Source organism: Triticum aestivum, chromosome 3B (genome assembly GCF_018294505.1).
Source record: "Triticum aestivum cultivar Chinese Spring chromosome 3B, IWGSC CS RefSeq v2.1, whole genome shotgun sequence".
Classification (NCBI taxonomy): domain Eukaryota; kingdom Viridiplantae; phylum Streptophyta; class Magnoliopsida; order Poales; family Poaceae; genus Triticum; species Triticum aestivum.
This window is the reverse complement of record NC_057801.1, coordinates 765,896,311-765,911,603: the sequence shown is the minus strand read 5'-3', so window position 1 is coordinate 765,911,603 and position 15,293 is coordinate 765,896,311. Positions and strand designations below refer to the sequence as shown.

The 15,293-nt window shown below is 48.5% G+C and overlaps 1 protein-coding gene and 1 long non-coding RNA gene across 2 annotated transcripts; both read left to right on the top strand.

Annotated features, from left to right (window-relative positions):
• Positions 1 to 1,211: 1,211 nt before the first annotated feature.
• On the top strand, positions 1,212 to 5,177 carry LOC123066438 (uncharacterized). The gene is made up of 3 exons (XR_006431339.1): positions 1,212 to 1,470; positions 2,536 to 2,594; positions 4,781 to 5,177. It is a non-coding gene; the product is annotated as an uncharacterized lncRNA (long non-coding RNA).
• Positions 5,178 to 5,335: 158 nt separating this feature from the next.
• LOC123066437 (calphotin-like) lies at positions 5,336 to 7,812 on the top strand. Its single transcript, XM_044489521.1, has 2 exons — positions 5,336 to 7,354; positions 7,472 to 7,812. The coding sequence occupies exons 1-2, from the start codon at positions 5,377 to 5,379 to the stop codon at positions 7,624 to 7,626; spliced, it is 2,133 nt and encodes a 710-aa protein (XP_044345456.1). The 5' UTR covers positions 5,336 to 5,376; the 3' UTR covers positions 7,627 to 7,812.
• The last annotated feature ends 7,481 nt before the right edge of the window (positions 7,813 to 15,293 follow it).

Here is a 15,293-nt window from a genome sequence, read left to right as displayed (position 1 = left end):
ACAAGGTGAGTTTGTCGCATTGCTCTTTGTTATATCTGAATGATTATCTCTCGGGCTTTGTTTGGTAGTAATGTAAGGAAAATCCAGGGCGAGAAACCCCTAGGGGGCAATTTCACGAACACATGGGATCCCCCCTGCCCACCACAGGAGAACTTTCTGTCCCATTTGGCAACAAGGGGACGAACACCTGCCACCAAAACAATCTGAAATTAGGAAGCAAATTCCAGACATGTATCGTGATGAGGTTGCTCATGAGTGAGGTCGCAGGAAGCAGAGGGGCATGGTCGCGCCGGAGGGAGGTGTAATACGTCACGAGGTAAGCGGAGGAGGTTGCCAGAGAGATGCTCGGTCGCGAGAGAGTCGGGGTTTTCCAGGCCGGCGCCAGGAGGTGTGGATTTGACGCCCAGGGAAATGATGGGGATAGGGCTGACACACCCTGTCGTGGGTCACAGCCAAATGCGTCGGCGGCCTGCCCGGGTCCGATTTGGCCCGTGCGTTCCCTCCCCAGGGAATAGACGTGGATCCGGGGGGATTCGAGGAAACCAAACAAGGCCTCACTGTTCTGGATGGAGCTTTGATGATGTTTATGTGACGCTGCGGCACCTACTTTATAGAGAACTTTGGCCCTCGCCTAATGGAAATTCGGGAGAAACCATTTCATAGAACTTTTGTGTTGTTGTTTCTTTTGCTCCTCTGTTTTGCGTTTTTTCAAAATTCAGACATTTTCATATTCTCCTGCTTTTGTTTGCTGTTTTTTTTTTGCTTAAGCATATAAAGAAATCAATGTGGATTACAACCCAAACACAGCAACCAGTCAACCACCACCACACCACACATCCGGGAACGGTACCTGAAGCCAAAAAGGCCCAGGATCTCACATAGTTCAGTTTGTGTAAGGTTCGAAGTATTTGCTGTCAAGTGCCACAGCCTCCTGGCTATTAAAAACCGATTTAGCTGCATTTCAGTCAGCTGATTTTTCAGTTTCAGGTCAGTCGATTTTTTGACCGTCGGATGTTGCGCTAAGATGTGTGCTGGTTATTTTTCCCGGGTTGCTTCTGTTTGCTGAGTTGGGCCAAGTGGTATCGACTGACCCTTTGTTTCGTTCAGTCGAATCGCTTTTTCCTGGGCTCGTTGCCGACTCGGGGCACCCGTTTGTGCCCGTTAAGAGGCCCAGCCCGTCTTCTGGAATGCCGACCGTCGCTGCTCTCCTCGTCTTATCCCCCTTCCCCCTCGCTTCCTATCAGTACTTGCGCCTCTGCTTCAGTCCAGTGTGTCTTCTCCTCTCCCTGCCGATAGTTGGGGTTAATGGATGTTCTTGCTAGATCTGCTCCCTCTGCTTATTCTTATCCCTGTGGTTGTTCTTATGCTTTTTTAAGGTGCTTTTTTGTGCCTTTTTCTATTCGCAGGATTTGGGAATCAGGGGATTCTTGGCAGAGGGATTAGTTCTGCTGCATCTATCCCCTTCTTCAGGTATTTTCTTTTACTTAATTTCTCTGTTGTAATTTTTTGCGCAGTGTGTATTGCTGTGCCTGCGAGAGCCAGGGTTTGTGGATGTTCTTGCTAGATTTGCTGCTTCTGCTTATACTTCTCCCTCTAGGTTTTATCTTTTGCTTGATCTTATTACTGTAATGTTTACGGTGGCAGTGAGAGTAGTTTTCTAGGGTTCTTTGTTATATTGTGATTTAATTAGGTTTCTTTTTACTGTTTAGGTTGGATTCAAATCGTACGTGTTTTTGATTTGATGCTTCTGTAGGTGGTTTTGTAGTCTTCAGGTTTGCTATATTTTTTGTTTGTTTGGTGGTAGTGGGAGTACCTAGTTTTAGGGATCTTTTAGATGTGGAGTGAGTCTTCTACCTCTTCAAAGATCCTACCTTTTTCGTGTACATTTGTTATTTTCTTATGCAGATTGAAGGTCATGTGCTTCTAGGTTTTATATATGTTCTTTTTTTTTGCGGGTGATATATGTTCTTTTGTTGATTTAGAACTCATTAATCTTAATATGGGTGTGGAGTGGTGTCTTTTCAGAGTCTGCCATAGTGTTGAGTTAGCCGAAATTAAGCTAGAATCACATCAGGCTGGCTACATCTGAGCCTGCGTCATCTTCAATTCGGAGCAGAATGGCTCGGGGTGCCGCCTTGCACCCCTAGTGTTTGAGCTTGGTAGTCAATTTTTTAGGGTTATTAAGTAAATGTTATATTTTTTAGGGAAATTTGCAGAATGGTTAGTATGTTCATTTGTTAAGTCAAATGCAGGTTACAGTTTGTAACCACAATGCTCCCCCCCCCCCACCTCTGATATCTGAATAGTTTACGCAAGTTTAGTTTATGTATGGTTCCCCATTAATATCTGGATAGTTTATGCAAGTCTAGTTGCTTAGAGATGCAAGTTGTTTAGATTTAATTTTTTTAGGGAGCTTGTTCATTTTAGATCTTTTTTTAAGTTATCCATGTAGAATAACCCTATGTTTTTTTAGTATAGGTATGGTTTTCCCTGTTTGTCGTTGTCCTGATGCTCCATGCTTTCTGTTTGTGCCAGCCAATGAAGTCCCTGAAGTTTTCGATGCCGTCCTTGATGAATATTGCTTTAGGAGGATGGTGAGTTTCTTATCCATTTACATTCTTTATTTTTCTTATCCCCTTGTATGAGGTTGCAATTTTTTTAGTTTTAGTAGTTTAATGATTTTATATTTTTGTCAATTCATCTAGGTGTTGTGTAGTTAATGTAATTCCTTTTGTTGAATTCAATGTTTATACATGCAGTAAACCTCAAACTAGGATATTATTTTTGTACACATTTAATTTTAGTATTGGATTCTTTGCAAGGTTTTTGTGATTTGTTTGCTCTCATATAGTGTGTGCAAGTTTAGTATCGTGAGGATGCAAGTTTTATTTTCCAAATTTTGAGTTTTATGAATTAGTTTTGTTGTTGTAGTTATATTTGTAAATTAGTTAGCTACGTCCATGTATCTAACTCCAGTAATACATGTAGTTTAAATACATTTTTGTTCAAATAATTGTATCTACCACCAGTAAACCCCAGTTTTTTTTGCTGTTGTAAAATGTGTGCAAGTTCAGTATGATGAATGTGCATTTTTTTATGGAACATTGATTTTTCTGATTTTGTTTTTTCATGTACTTTTGCTGGTTTTTCTATATAAATTTACTCTTTTTAATAAAGTGTTTGCAACTCTACTATTTATGAGGATACAAGTTTCATTTGTAAATTTTGAATTTTATGAATTAGTTCTGTTGTTGTAGTTATAGTTGTCAATTGAGTTAGCTTCCCTGTAATCCATGTAGGTTACATGCTGTTTGTATAAATCAATGTATCTACCTCCAGAAAACTCTAAATTACGATATCAACAAGGTTTATATCAGTCTTGTTGTAGTAAAATGTGTGCAATTTTACTGTAATGAATGTGCAAGTTTAGTTTTTGGATTTTATATGAAGGTTGCTCTTATAAAGTGTGTGCAAGTCTAGTATTATGAGGATACAAGTTTTACTTGTAAATTTTAAATTTTGTGGATCAACTCATACAGTTTTGTGATTGCTTGCTGTTGTTAATAGCGTGCAAGATTTAGTATAACCTCTCAAATGTTTTTTTTCAGTGTGTGTATGCAGTTATGTTTGTTGTAGTTATAATTGTCATAAAATGTCCGCATTTTATCATTTTGTTTGCTTTAGTATAACCACTCAAGATTTAGTATAACCACTCAAATTGCAGTTAACCTCAAACTAGGTTATCATTTTGTACACATTTAACTTTACAAGTTTCCATCTTTCATATTATCATTTTTGTTTCAAGGTTTTGTGAATTTTTTTTTTGCTCTGATAAAGTGTGTGCAAGTCTAGTATGATGAGGATGCAAGTTCTTTTTTTTTTGAAAATTTTGGGTTTTGTGGATTAGTTTTGTTGTTGTAGTTATATTTTTGTGAATTGAGTTTTTCTACCTCCATGTATCTACCTCCAGTAATCCATGTAGGTTAAATCCAGTAACCCCTAAATTATGATATCAGAATGTTAATATCAATCTTGTAGTTGTAAAAGCTGTGCAAGTTTACTATGATGAGCATGCAAGTTTAGTATTGGACTCTATGAATTTTTGCTCTTATAAAGTACGTGCAAGTCTATTATCTTGAGGGTGCAAGTTTTACTTGTAAATTCTGAATTTTATGAATGTTTATACATGCAGTTAACCTGAAACTAGGGTATCATTTTGTACACATCTAAATTTAGTATTGGATTCTTTCATACAGTAGTTTCCATTTTTCGTATTATCATTTTTGTTTCAAGTGTTTTTTTATATTTTTTGCTCTCATAAAGTGTGCGCGAGTATAGTATGGTGATGATGCAAGTTCTTTTTCCGTGGATTAGTTTTCTTTGCTGTAGTTATATTTTGTGAATTGAGTGTTGCTACGTCCATGTATCTACGTCCTGTAATACCAGTCGTGCTGTTGTAAAATATTTATTATGATGAATGTGCAATTTTAGCATTTTTGAGCATGCAAGTTTAGTATTTAGATTATATATCATTTTTTGCTCTTTATAAAGTGTGTGCAAGTCTAGTATTTTGAGGTTGCAAGTCTAGTGTTATGAATTCAATCAGCTACCCTGTAATCCATGTAGGTTAAATGCCTTTTGTACAAATTTATGTATATACCTCCAGTGAACACTGCAGAACCAGTTTGATCCCCAGGTTTCTTTCTTCTTTGTTTTGCTTTTCCTGCTGACAGATCTGTGATCTGGGTATGAAATTGAGGATTATCCATTTTTCTAGCAGATCTGCTGCTGTTGGTTTGGTGGATCGAAGGAGAAGGTAGTTGCCAGCAAGAATCGTCTGGGCAAGTTGTTCAGAAACATCAGAAGGCAAGGGGAGATCTGAGCTTTCTTTCTTCTCCCATGGTGGCGGCTGTGTGGGTGTCGAGCAAGAAAGAAGAGGAGGCAAGGGAGAAGACCTAGTGAGCTGTACAATGACTGGATCTTTAGCTTAGCGGGTTCAGGCCCGTTTTCTCTCTGGGCTAAAGAAAGAGCATAAGAAAGAAACATAATGTTCTGAGGCTTTCTTTCTGTTGGGCTGACTGACTGACAATAGTTTTGGGTCAGTCAGTTTTCTTTCTGGGTTGCAATCTTTTCCCTTTGTTAACATTCGACTGACCACTTTTTGAGTCAGTCGATTGATCTGTAGCCACTCCCATTAAAAACACACACCAACCATGCCACAGCCTCCAATTCGGTCGTTTACGGTTCCCCTAATTTTGCGACGCCGTGCATGGCCGCGCGCATGCAGTATATATACAACACGGAAATCCTCCCCCCGACTTCTCCCCGCCACAAATCCATCTCCGGCGTTCAGCTCCCTCCTCGCCGTGTCGCGCCATGGGTTGCGGCACCTCCAAGGAAGCCGTGCTCAGCAGCGACGGCAGCGGCAGGTGCAGCCGCAGGTTCCGGCGGAAGTCCAGCGTCGTCGCCACCGCCGCCCACCAGCCGGTCGCCACCAAGGACAATGGCGACGACGTCAAGGTCCACAGGTCGGCGTCGGCGAAGGAGAAGGCCCCCAAGGAGCGGGACGGCAAGCCCGGTTTGGCGGCGCTCGTCGTCAAGGACGGCGACGAGGCTGCGTCCACCGTGGTCGGGGCCAAGGTCGTCGGGGAGAAGAGAGTGGGGGAGAGCAAGCAGGACGGTAAGAAGGGAGCAGTCGCCGTCCCGGACGCCAAGGGGAAGGGGACGGCGACCGAGGAGGCTGCCGGGCCGAAGAAAGACGATGGCGTCAGCCATAAGGAGGTTGTCGCCGATCGGGACGACGGTGTGGCATCGACGAGCGAGAGCATCATCGTCGTCGAGGAGATGAGGAATGGCCAGCCTGTCGAGGTGTCGATCGCGCCTACCGTCGAGGCGGGAAGAGACCGTCGGCGGGGCGAGGATGAGGAAGGGTGGTCGGCCGAGGCGAATGAAGACGAGGCGGCGTCGTCCAACGAGAAGGACATCGAGGAGATCAACGTGGAGGATGACGGTAGTGTCGCCATCGCGGATGCCTCCGTGGGCGTAGTCACCAAGGAGGATGACAGTATCATCTCGGCCGATGCTCCGGCGATAGAGAAGGACCAGATCGACACGTTCGTGCCTGCTCCGGCAGCCAAGGCCAACGAGGATGCCGGTGCCACCTTCCTGGCTGCCCCGGTGGCCGGTGATGATGGCAGTGCCTCCTTCGTTGCTGCGCCGGCGGCCAAGGAGGACGAACTTGTATCCATCTCGTCTGCTCCGTTGGCGGGGGAGATTGAGGGTATCACCATGGCGGCTGCTCCGGTCGCTGACGAGGTTGATGTTGCCACCTTCCCGGCCGCTCCGGTGGCCAAGGAGCAGGAAAGTGAAACTGCCGCCTTGGTGGATGCTCCGGTCGCCGAGGAGGTTAACGTTGCCACCTTCCCAGCTTCTCCGGTGGCCAAGGAGCAGGAAACCGAAACTGCCGCCCTCGTGGATGCTCCGGCCGCCGAGGAGGTTGGCGTTGCCTCCTTCCCGGCCGCTCCGGTGGCCAAGGAGCAGGAAACCGAAACTGCCGCCCTCGTGGATGCTCCGGCCGCCGAGGAGGTTGGCGTTGCCTCCTTCCCGGCCGCTTCGGTGACCAAGGAGCAGGAAAGTGAAACTGCCGCCCTCGTGGATGCTCCGGTCGCCGAGGAGGTTGGCGTTGCCTCCTTCGCGGCCGCACCGGTGAGCAAGGAGCAGCAAAGTGAAACTGCAGCCCTGGTGGATGCTCCGGTCGCCGAGGAGGTTGACGTTGCCTCCTTCCCGGCCGCTCCGGTGACCAAGGAGCAGGAAAGTGAAACGGCCGCCTTGGTGGATGCTACGGTCGCCAAGGATGAGCAAAGTGTAACTACCGCCTTGGTGGATGCCCCGGTGGCCAAGGCAGATGGAAGTGCAACCACCGTCGAGGCTGTGCCGGTGGTCACGCGGGAGAAGCAAGAAGATGCCGTCACCGTAGACGCCCCTGTCCCGACGACGGCCAACGAGGACGAAACTGCCACCGGGGCGGCTGCTCCTGCAACTAACGTGGACGAAAGCGCCGCATTCCCGACCAAGCCGGTGCCGGAGGTGGAGGTGCCAGAGGCGGCAGAGCAACCCGCGCCTTCCTTGAACAACGACGATCTGAGAAACGAGCCAGAGCTGCCGGAGCCTACTGCCGTCAAAGAGGCCGCAGTCGAAGCCAATGGTGAGACCGAGCTAACTATGAAGGCCACGGCGACGGAGGAGGAGGTGGTCACTGTCGAGGAGGCCGATGTCGTTCCGCAAAAGGCCGAGAGCGTCTCCCGGGAGCCAGAACAGGAGGAGACATCCGCGGCCACTTTGAGAGACGATGATGGTAGGTTCAATTTCTTCATTTGCTAACAATGTCATTGCACATTTGCATGTTCAAGATTTCTTTGTTTCTTCTCACATTTTATAACATTTCGATTTGATCTGTGGTTACCGTTTGCAGGGGAATCGGACGGAAAAAAAGCCAGTGATGTGAAGGAGGCCGCAATAAGCACGGAGGAAAAGGGAGCGGAGGATAAGCTGACCGTCGAGGAAGAGAAGAAGGCCGGCGAAGAACAAGAACCAGCCGTCGCTCCGGTCGAGTCATCGTCTAGTTGAAATTGAGATGTGAGCCAACTCGGATGTATTGTGCGTGTATGAACCACTGAATGTACAGTTTGCTCTCTTCCTTTTTTTTCAGCCAAAAGGATCCTTCCCCAATGTAAAAAGCTTTGCGTATCGACGCATTGGTAGAAACAAATTATGTACACGCGGGAATGTTTGGCTAGATCTACATCCAACAACAATTAAGCTAGGTACCATCACATGCTTTTGGGTACGTGTTTCCCTGTCAGCCTGGACACGGTCCGGTCCGGTCCGGTCTCGGTCCGAGCCGGCGTTTGGACCGGCCGCTGGCGGTCCGGTCCGGACCAGACCGAGCTGTTCAGCGAGCTCCTTTTCCAGGACCGGACCGAAAGGGTGCTGGCTCGGTCAACTTTTGAGGACCGTGTGGACCGATGCCACTAGTTCTGCTAGCTGTTGTTTAGGTCCTAGTTAGTTATTTGGCTCCTAGTTAGCTGCAGTTTAGGTCCTTGTTAGCTACAGATTAGTCATCTGTTGAATCTTGGATGAAACTGACGAACTGAATTTCTGAATCTGACAAAACTGAATTTTCTGAATCTCCCAGTTCGTGTTCAGAGCTGATGCCTGGTGCATGCCCATTCCGGAGAAATCACTCGCCATGCAACGTGTGCGTGCCCACCTCTTGACTTAGTTTCAGGTTAGATCAGGCGGTTGTGGGAGATCGTGGCATGGCATGATTTCAGCTCATGCAGCGGCAACATAGCTACGTACGGGTGGACGTGGGATGCCACTTTTCGTTCCTTTCAGTTGTAAGGGAAACATCTTGACCTGCAGCTCCTTTCATGGCACGATTTCAGCTCATGCAGCCGCAAGTTGGGGTCAAGGTCATGTTCGAGAACTCCAGATCGGCAGCAGTCTAAGCACGACAGCGATGGCGACTGGCGGCAAGAAGATGCGGCGCACGGGGAGGAGAGGAAGGAAGGAATGGGGAAGCTCGGGGACATGGTAGTTCGCCAAGGGGCTGCCGGTGTCCGCGACGACGAGGAACCGCAGCGGCGGTAACAGCGATCCCTCGGTCCGACCGAGCGGCTCGGTTAAAGACCGGACCGGACCGACATTTTTTCCGGCCCATTATCGCAGCCCGGACCGACTAGTTTTCCTACCGGTCCTGGACCGTGCGGTCCGGTCCTCAACGGGCCACGAGCGGGCCCAAAAGCCCACTCGTTCCGTCCAGGCCTATTTCCCTGTATGGTGGGGGCGACCAGTGTTTCCACTGCGCCGCCGCCACCCCCAACCCCCTCTTCGTTGCCTCCACCAGAGGCAGCCGCCGGGCAAGCTCACCCATCCATCGAGGAGGGTGCCGATGAGGCCTCCTATGCTTCGTCACTCGAGTGGAGGGCCTTTGGTGTGCCGGCACGGTGGCCTTGGGTGGTGGGGTACCAAGGGCGGCTGCGGTTGCTGGCCGAAGTTCTCGGCCACGTGGGGGGTGAGGCATCGACGCAAGAGGTTTGTGGCTCAGGGGTTGCAGGGTCGGCCCCGATTGCTTGGATCTGATGCTCTGCGCCCTCCTTCCGCCTCTAGTCCCTTCCCCACCGGATCCAGATGTCCAAAGTTAGAGGGCTTGGGTTAGTGAGATCTCGAAAGATTCCTGAGGGGAATAGTAGTGCCACGCGGTGGCAAGGACCCAGATCCCCTTGAGCCAGGGCTAGCCTTCGGGAGGTCGGAGACACCAGTGCCATGCTATGAACATGATATGTTAGACTGGGAGTCTATAGTCTGGGTAAAGTGTATAGCCTCTACAGTGTGTCTGTGTTAGACCTATTCGAATAGCCACGTCAACGGTCATGGACAACATTCGGGAGTAAGCCACTAACATGTCATTCACTTACTAGATTATAGTTGAGTAGGACATGGTTTCAAAGTTAAGCAACACATTTAAGTTACGATTTAAGATGAAATGTCTGACCACTTCGGATTTTGATAACTTTAATATAAGGCACTTATGTGAAGGAGTAAGAGGATATGGTGTCACTAGTAGAAAACAGGGTTTTGGTCCAGGCCAGATAAGTCCATTAATCCCGGTTCAATCACGAACCGGGACCCATGTGGGCATAGGTCCCGGTTCGTGAGGCCAGGGGGCCAGCCGAGCCTCGTGGGGCATTAGTCCCGGTTTGTCTGGCCCCTGTGGTCCCGGTTCCAGAAACGAACCGGGACCAATGGACCTCGCTCCTGGCCCACAACCTTTAGTCCTAGTTCGTGGCTGGAACCGGGACCAAATGTGATCCTTTAGTCCCGGTTCCAGCCACGAACCGGGACCAATGAGATGCCTATATATACCCCCTTGCCTGCGAGCAGAGTAGTGGAGTGCTCTATTTTTTTGGCCGGCCGTGTGAGAGCTTTGTGGTGCTCTAGCTCACCTCCTATGCACATGATGTCTTTGATGAAATACCCGAGCCACACTTAAGCTTTCTCCTCTCGAAGCTCCTTGTCCAAAGTCCATTTTCCTCTAGATTTTTCTAGGTTTGGCGGTCCGTCCTGTCTCATCCCCGTCCTCACCGCCGTTGATCATCCGCGCCGATCTCGTTGCCAGCACCACCGTGGTGAGCCTCTTGATCTTATCTTCTTTCTAAAAGAAAAAAGTTCTTACTTGTATGATTTAGATCGATACTTGTGTAATTTTCTTACTTTTATTATTGTTTGTTATTATATAGTCCGATGGTTTTGGTATCCGCCTCCGTCGGCCCTCGTCCTGTCTATGATTCAGATGTGGTATATATTATCTTTTATAACTATTTGGTTCATTTAGTGTTTATGATAATTATGCCGACCAACGTGACATATAATTTTTTATCTAGGAGGTATGTGAACCGGAAATTCCAACCGACCGTATTGTCGAGAGGTTAACTTTAGTTGAAGAAGAAAACAATTACTTGAAGGAAAAATTGAAAAAAATTGAGCAGGAGAAGATGGTATTGGAGTTGCATGTTGCGGATGTCGTCGATAATCACAAGATCAAGATGGATGCAATGCACTTGAAGATTAGAAAGATTAGAAAATATGCCATTCATACCGACGCTTGGTATCATTATGCTGTTGGATCAATTGTTACCTTAGTTGTGATTATGATCACATTTGTTTTTGAATTGAAATGTTTTACATAGTTTCAATGTATGGTTTAATTAGATGCTCTGGAGAGCTATATGTTGTTCAATGAGAACTATGTATGTACTTTGGTTTTAATGTGATGATGAATTTATATTAATTTGGTCACTTATCTATTCATGATGTACGCAGATGAACTGACAATGGATGTACGGTAACAGACGCACCTCCGAGTACATTAAGGGTGTGCATAATTTTCTCGCAGTGGCTGAGGCAAACAAGCAGAATGGTTTTATGTGTTGTCCATGCCCTATATGTGGGAATACAAAGTCTTACTTTGACTCGGAAACCCTTCACACCCCACCTGCTTTATAAGGGCTTCATGCCACACTATAATGTTTGGACCAAGCACGGAGAAAGAGGGGTTATGATGGAAGACAACGAAGAAGAAGAGGATGATGACAACTATGTGCCCCCTGAATACGGTGATGCTGCAACGGGGGAAGCTAAAGATCAAGAGGAACCAGATGATGTGCCTGATGACGATCTTCGCCGGGTCATTGTTGATGCAAAGAGACAATGCAAAAGTGTAAAGGAGAAGCTGAAGTTCGATCGCATGTTAGAGGATCACAAAAAAGGGTTATACTCCAATTGCGAAGATGGCAACACAAAGCTCGGTACCACACTGGAATTGTTGTAGTGGAAGGCAGAGAATGGTGTACCTGACAAAGAATTCGAGAAGCTACTGAAAATATTGAAGGAGAAGCTTCCAAAGGATAACAAATTTCCCGACAGTACGTACGGAACAAAGAAGGTTGTATGCCCTCTAGGATTGGAGGTGCAGAAGATACATGGATGCCCTAATGACTGCCTCCTCTACCGCGGTGCATACGAGGATCTAAACGCATGCTCGGTATGCGGTGCATTGTGGTATTAGATCAGACGAGATGACCTTGGTGATGTTGACGGCGAGCGCCCCAGGAAGAGGGTTCCTGCCAAGGTGATATGGTATGCTCCTATTGCTGCGGAACGTAGTAATTTCAAAAAATTTCCTATGCACATGCAAGATCATGGTGAAGCATAGCAACGAGAGGGGAGTGTATCTTCATACCCTTGAAGATCGCTAAGTGGAAGCGTTTATCAACGCGGTTGATGTAGTCGTACGTCTTCACGATCCGACCGATCCAAGTACCGAACGCACGGCACCTCCGAGTTCTGCACACGTTCAGCTCGATGACGTCCTCGCCTTCTCGATCCAGCAAGACATGCGAAGTAGTAGATGAGTTCCGGCAGCACGACGGCGTGGTGACGGTGTTGGTGAAGAACAATCTCCGCAGGGATTCGCCTAAGTACTACGGAAACTATGACGGAGGATAAGCTAGAGGGGACGGGGTTGCCGGCACACGGCTTGGTGTTTCTTCATGTGTCTTTGCTGCTAGCCCTGCCCCTTTATTTATATGTTGAGCCTTGGGGTCGAAACTTGGAGTAAAAGCCTCCACAAAGTCGGTTTCACCCGAAAGGCAAGAGTCCTTCTCGGACTCCAGGGCCAGACGCCAGAGTTCCCGGCGTCTGGCCCAGACGCCAGGGACCCTGGCGTCTGGCCCGTGGACTCCGCAAAACATCCTTTTGCGCTTTCCAAAAACCTTGTGGGCTTTCCCCTTTGGCCCAAATAACGTGTTCTCGTACCCAAACATTTCGGGAAACATCCGGAACCCCTTCCGGTGAATTCCGGAACCCTTCCGGAGACCAAACAACATTATCCCATATATTAAACTTCATCTCCGGACCATTCCGGAGTTCCTCGTCATGTTCGTGATCTCATTCGGGACTCCGAACAACATTCGGTTACCAACATACATAACTCATATAATACTATATCGTCAACGAACGTTAAGCGTGCAGACCCTACGGGTTCGAGAACTATGTAGACATGACCGAGACATCTCTCTGGTCAAAAACCAATAGCGGAACCTTGATGCCCATTGAGGGAGTCCCGGATTAGGGGGTGTCCGGATGGCCGGACTGTGACCTTTGGCCGGACTCCCGGACTATGAAGATACAAGATTGAAGACTTCGTCCCGTGTCCGGATGGGACTTTCCTTGGCGTGGAAAGCAAGCTTGGCGATACGATATGAAGATCTCCTCCCATTGTAACCGACTTTGTGTAACCCTAGCCCTCTCCGGTGTCTATATAAACCGGAGAGTTTTAGTTCGTAGGACGAACAACAATCATACCATAGGCTAGCTTCTAGGGTTTAGCCTCTCTGATCTCGTGGTAGATCAACTCTTGTACTACCCATATCATCAATATTAATCAAGCAGGAGTAGGGTTTTACCTCCACCGAGAGGGCCCGAACCTGGGTAAAAACATCGTGTCCCTTGTCTCCTGTTACCATCCGCCTTGACGCACAGTTCGTGACCCCCTACCCGAGATCCGCCGATTTTGACACCGACATTGGTGCTTTCATTGAGAGTTCCTCTGTGTCGTCACCTTTAGGCCCGATGGCTTCTTCGATCGTCAACCATGACGCGGTCCAGGGTGAGACTTTCCTCCCTGGACAGATCTTCGTATTCGGCGGCTTCGCACTGCGGGCCAATTCGCTTGGCCTCTGGAGCAGATCGAAAGCTACGCCCCTGGCCATAAGGTCAGGTTTGGAAGATTAAACTACACGGCCGACATCCGCGGGGACTTGATCTTCGACGGATTCGAGCCACAGCCGAGCGCGCCGCACTGTCACGATGGGCATGATCTAGCTCTGCTGCCGGACAGCGCCCAGAGCGCCGCTCAGGTGTCCGCTCCGACCATTAGCTCGGAGCCGACTGTGCCAGTTGGGGACGGACGGTTGGCCGCCGCCCCAGGAGCCGCAATCTCTATGGCGATAGAGCCGAATACCAGCCTAGTCCTTTGCAAGGCCCGTGACTCCAAGGTGCCGGACTCCGTTCCGGACTCCGAATCTTCCGCACCCCTCCCGATCGAACCCGATTGGGTTCCGATCATGGAGTTCACCGCTGAGGACGTCTTTCAGCACTCTCCCTTTGGCGATATCCCGAATTCACTAAAGTCTCTCTCTTTGTCAGGAGAGCCCCGGCCGGACTATGGTCAGCACGGTTGGTATGTGGACGACGAAGAAATTCGAATCCCACCCACCACCCACTTTGTAGCCACTGTCGACGATTTAACCGACATGCTCGACTTCAACTCCGAAGACATCGACGGTATGGACGCCGATGAAGGAGGCGACCAAGAACCAGCACCTACAGGGCACTGGAAAGCCACCCCATCATACGATGTATACATGGTGGACACGCCTAAAAGAAACAACGACGAGGATCAAAAGGGCGCAACCAGGGATCGCTCCCTCGAAAAACAATCAAAGCGGCGGCGTAAGCGCCGCGCCAAGCCCCACCTCGACAAAGACCCAGCCATAGAGCAGGGCAAATCAACGAAAGACGAACATGCCATCAACCGTCCAAACAGGGCGGACAAACCGAACAATCCGTCCCCGGGAAAAATAATAGTCCGGACGACCTCACGCCGGACAAGTTGCTGGAACACCAGAACCTCCACCAAAGGCTCGTTGCCGCTGCACGTAGCCTAAAAAAGCAGAAGCGGAAGCTCAAAACAGCGGAAGGTGCACTCAGAATCAGATGGGGCAAAGTACTCAATACCGCACACAAGTACGGCAACAGTCATCACACAAAGAGCTATCCGAAGAGGAAATTACTACCAGAATTTGATGAAGAGGCCTTAGAGCCCCCACAGTCGAAAAACAAGGAAGCCACCAGGGCGGATAGACGCCCCCACGATCGATCTCAAGCGACGAAGGGCGCCGCACACAATACGGCACGTGATTCGCCCAAGGATTCGCATCAAAAAACCTGTCCAAGCAGATCCATCTATGGGCCAAGAAAGCAAGCTCAAGTGAGCAATGCAACGCAAAAAATATCTAAACATCGCGGCACACCTACATACAAGGGCGCCGCACATCCCCTATGTTTTACCGATGAGGTACTGGATCATGAATTTCCAGCGGGATTCAAGCCCGTAAACATAGAAGCATACGACAGAACAACAGACCCTGGAGTCTGGATCGAGGATTATATCCTCCACATACACATGGCCAGAGGAGATGACCTTCACGCCATAAAATACTTACCCCTTAACCTCAAAGGGCCAGCCCGGCATTGGCTTAAAAGCCTTCCCGGAAACACCATGGGAAGTTGGGAAGTGCTCGAGGACGCTTTCCGGGCAAATTTTCAAGGGACCTATGTCCGACCTCCGGCTGCAGATGATCTGAGTCATATAACTCAGCAGCCCGGAGAGTCAGCCCGGAAACTCTGGAACAGATTTCCTACTAAAAAAATCAGATAGTCAACTGTCCGGACGCCGAGGCCCTAGCAGCTTTCAAACATAGCGTCCGAGACGAATGGCTCACTAGACACCTCGGCCAAGAAAAGCCAAGAACAATGGCCGCATTAACAAGCCTCATGAACCACTTTTGCGCAGGAGAGGATAGCTGGTTGGCAAGAAGCAGCACCAGCGACCCGAGTACATCCGAACTCAGAGATGGAAACGGGAAATCAGGCCGTAACAAAGAACA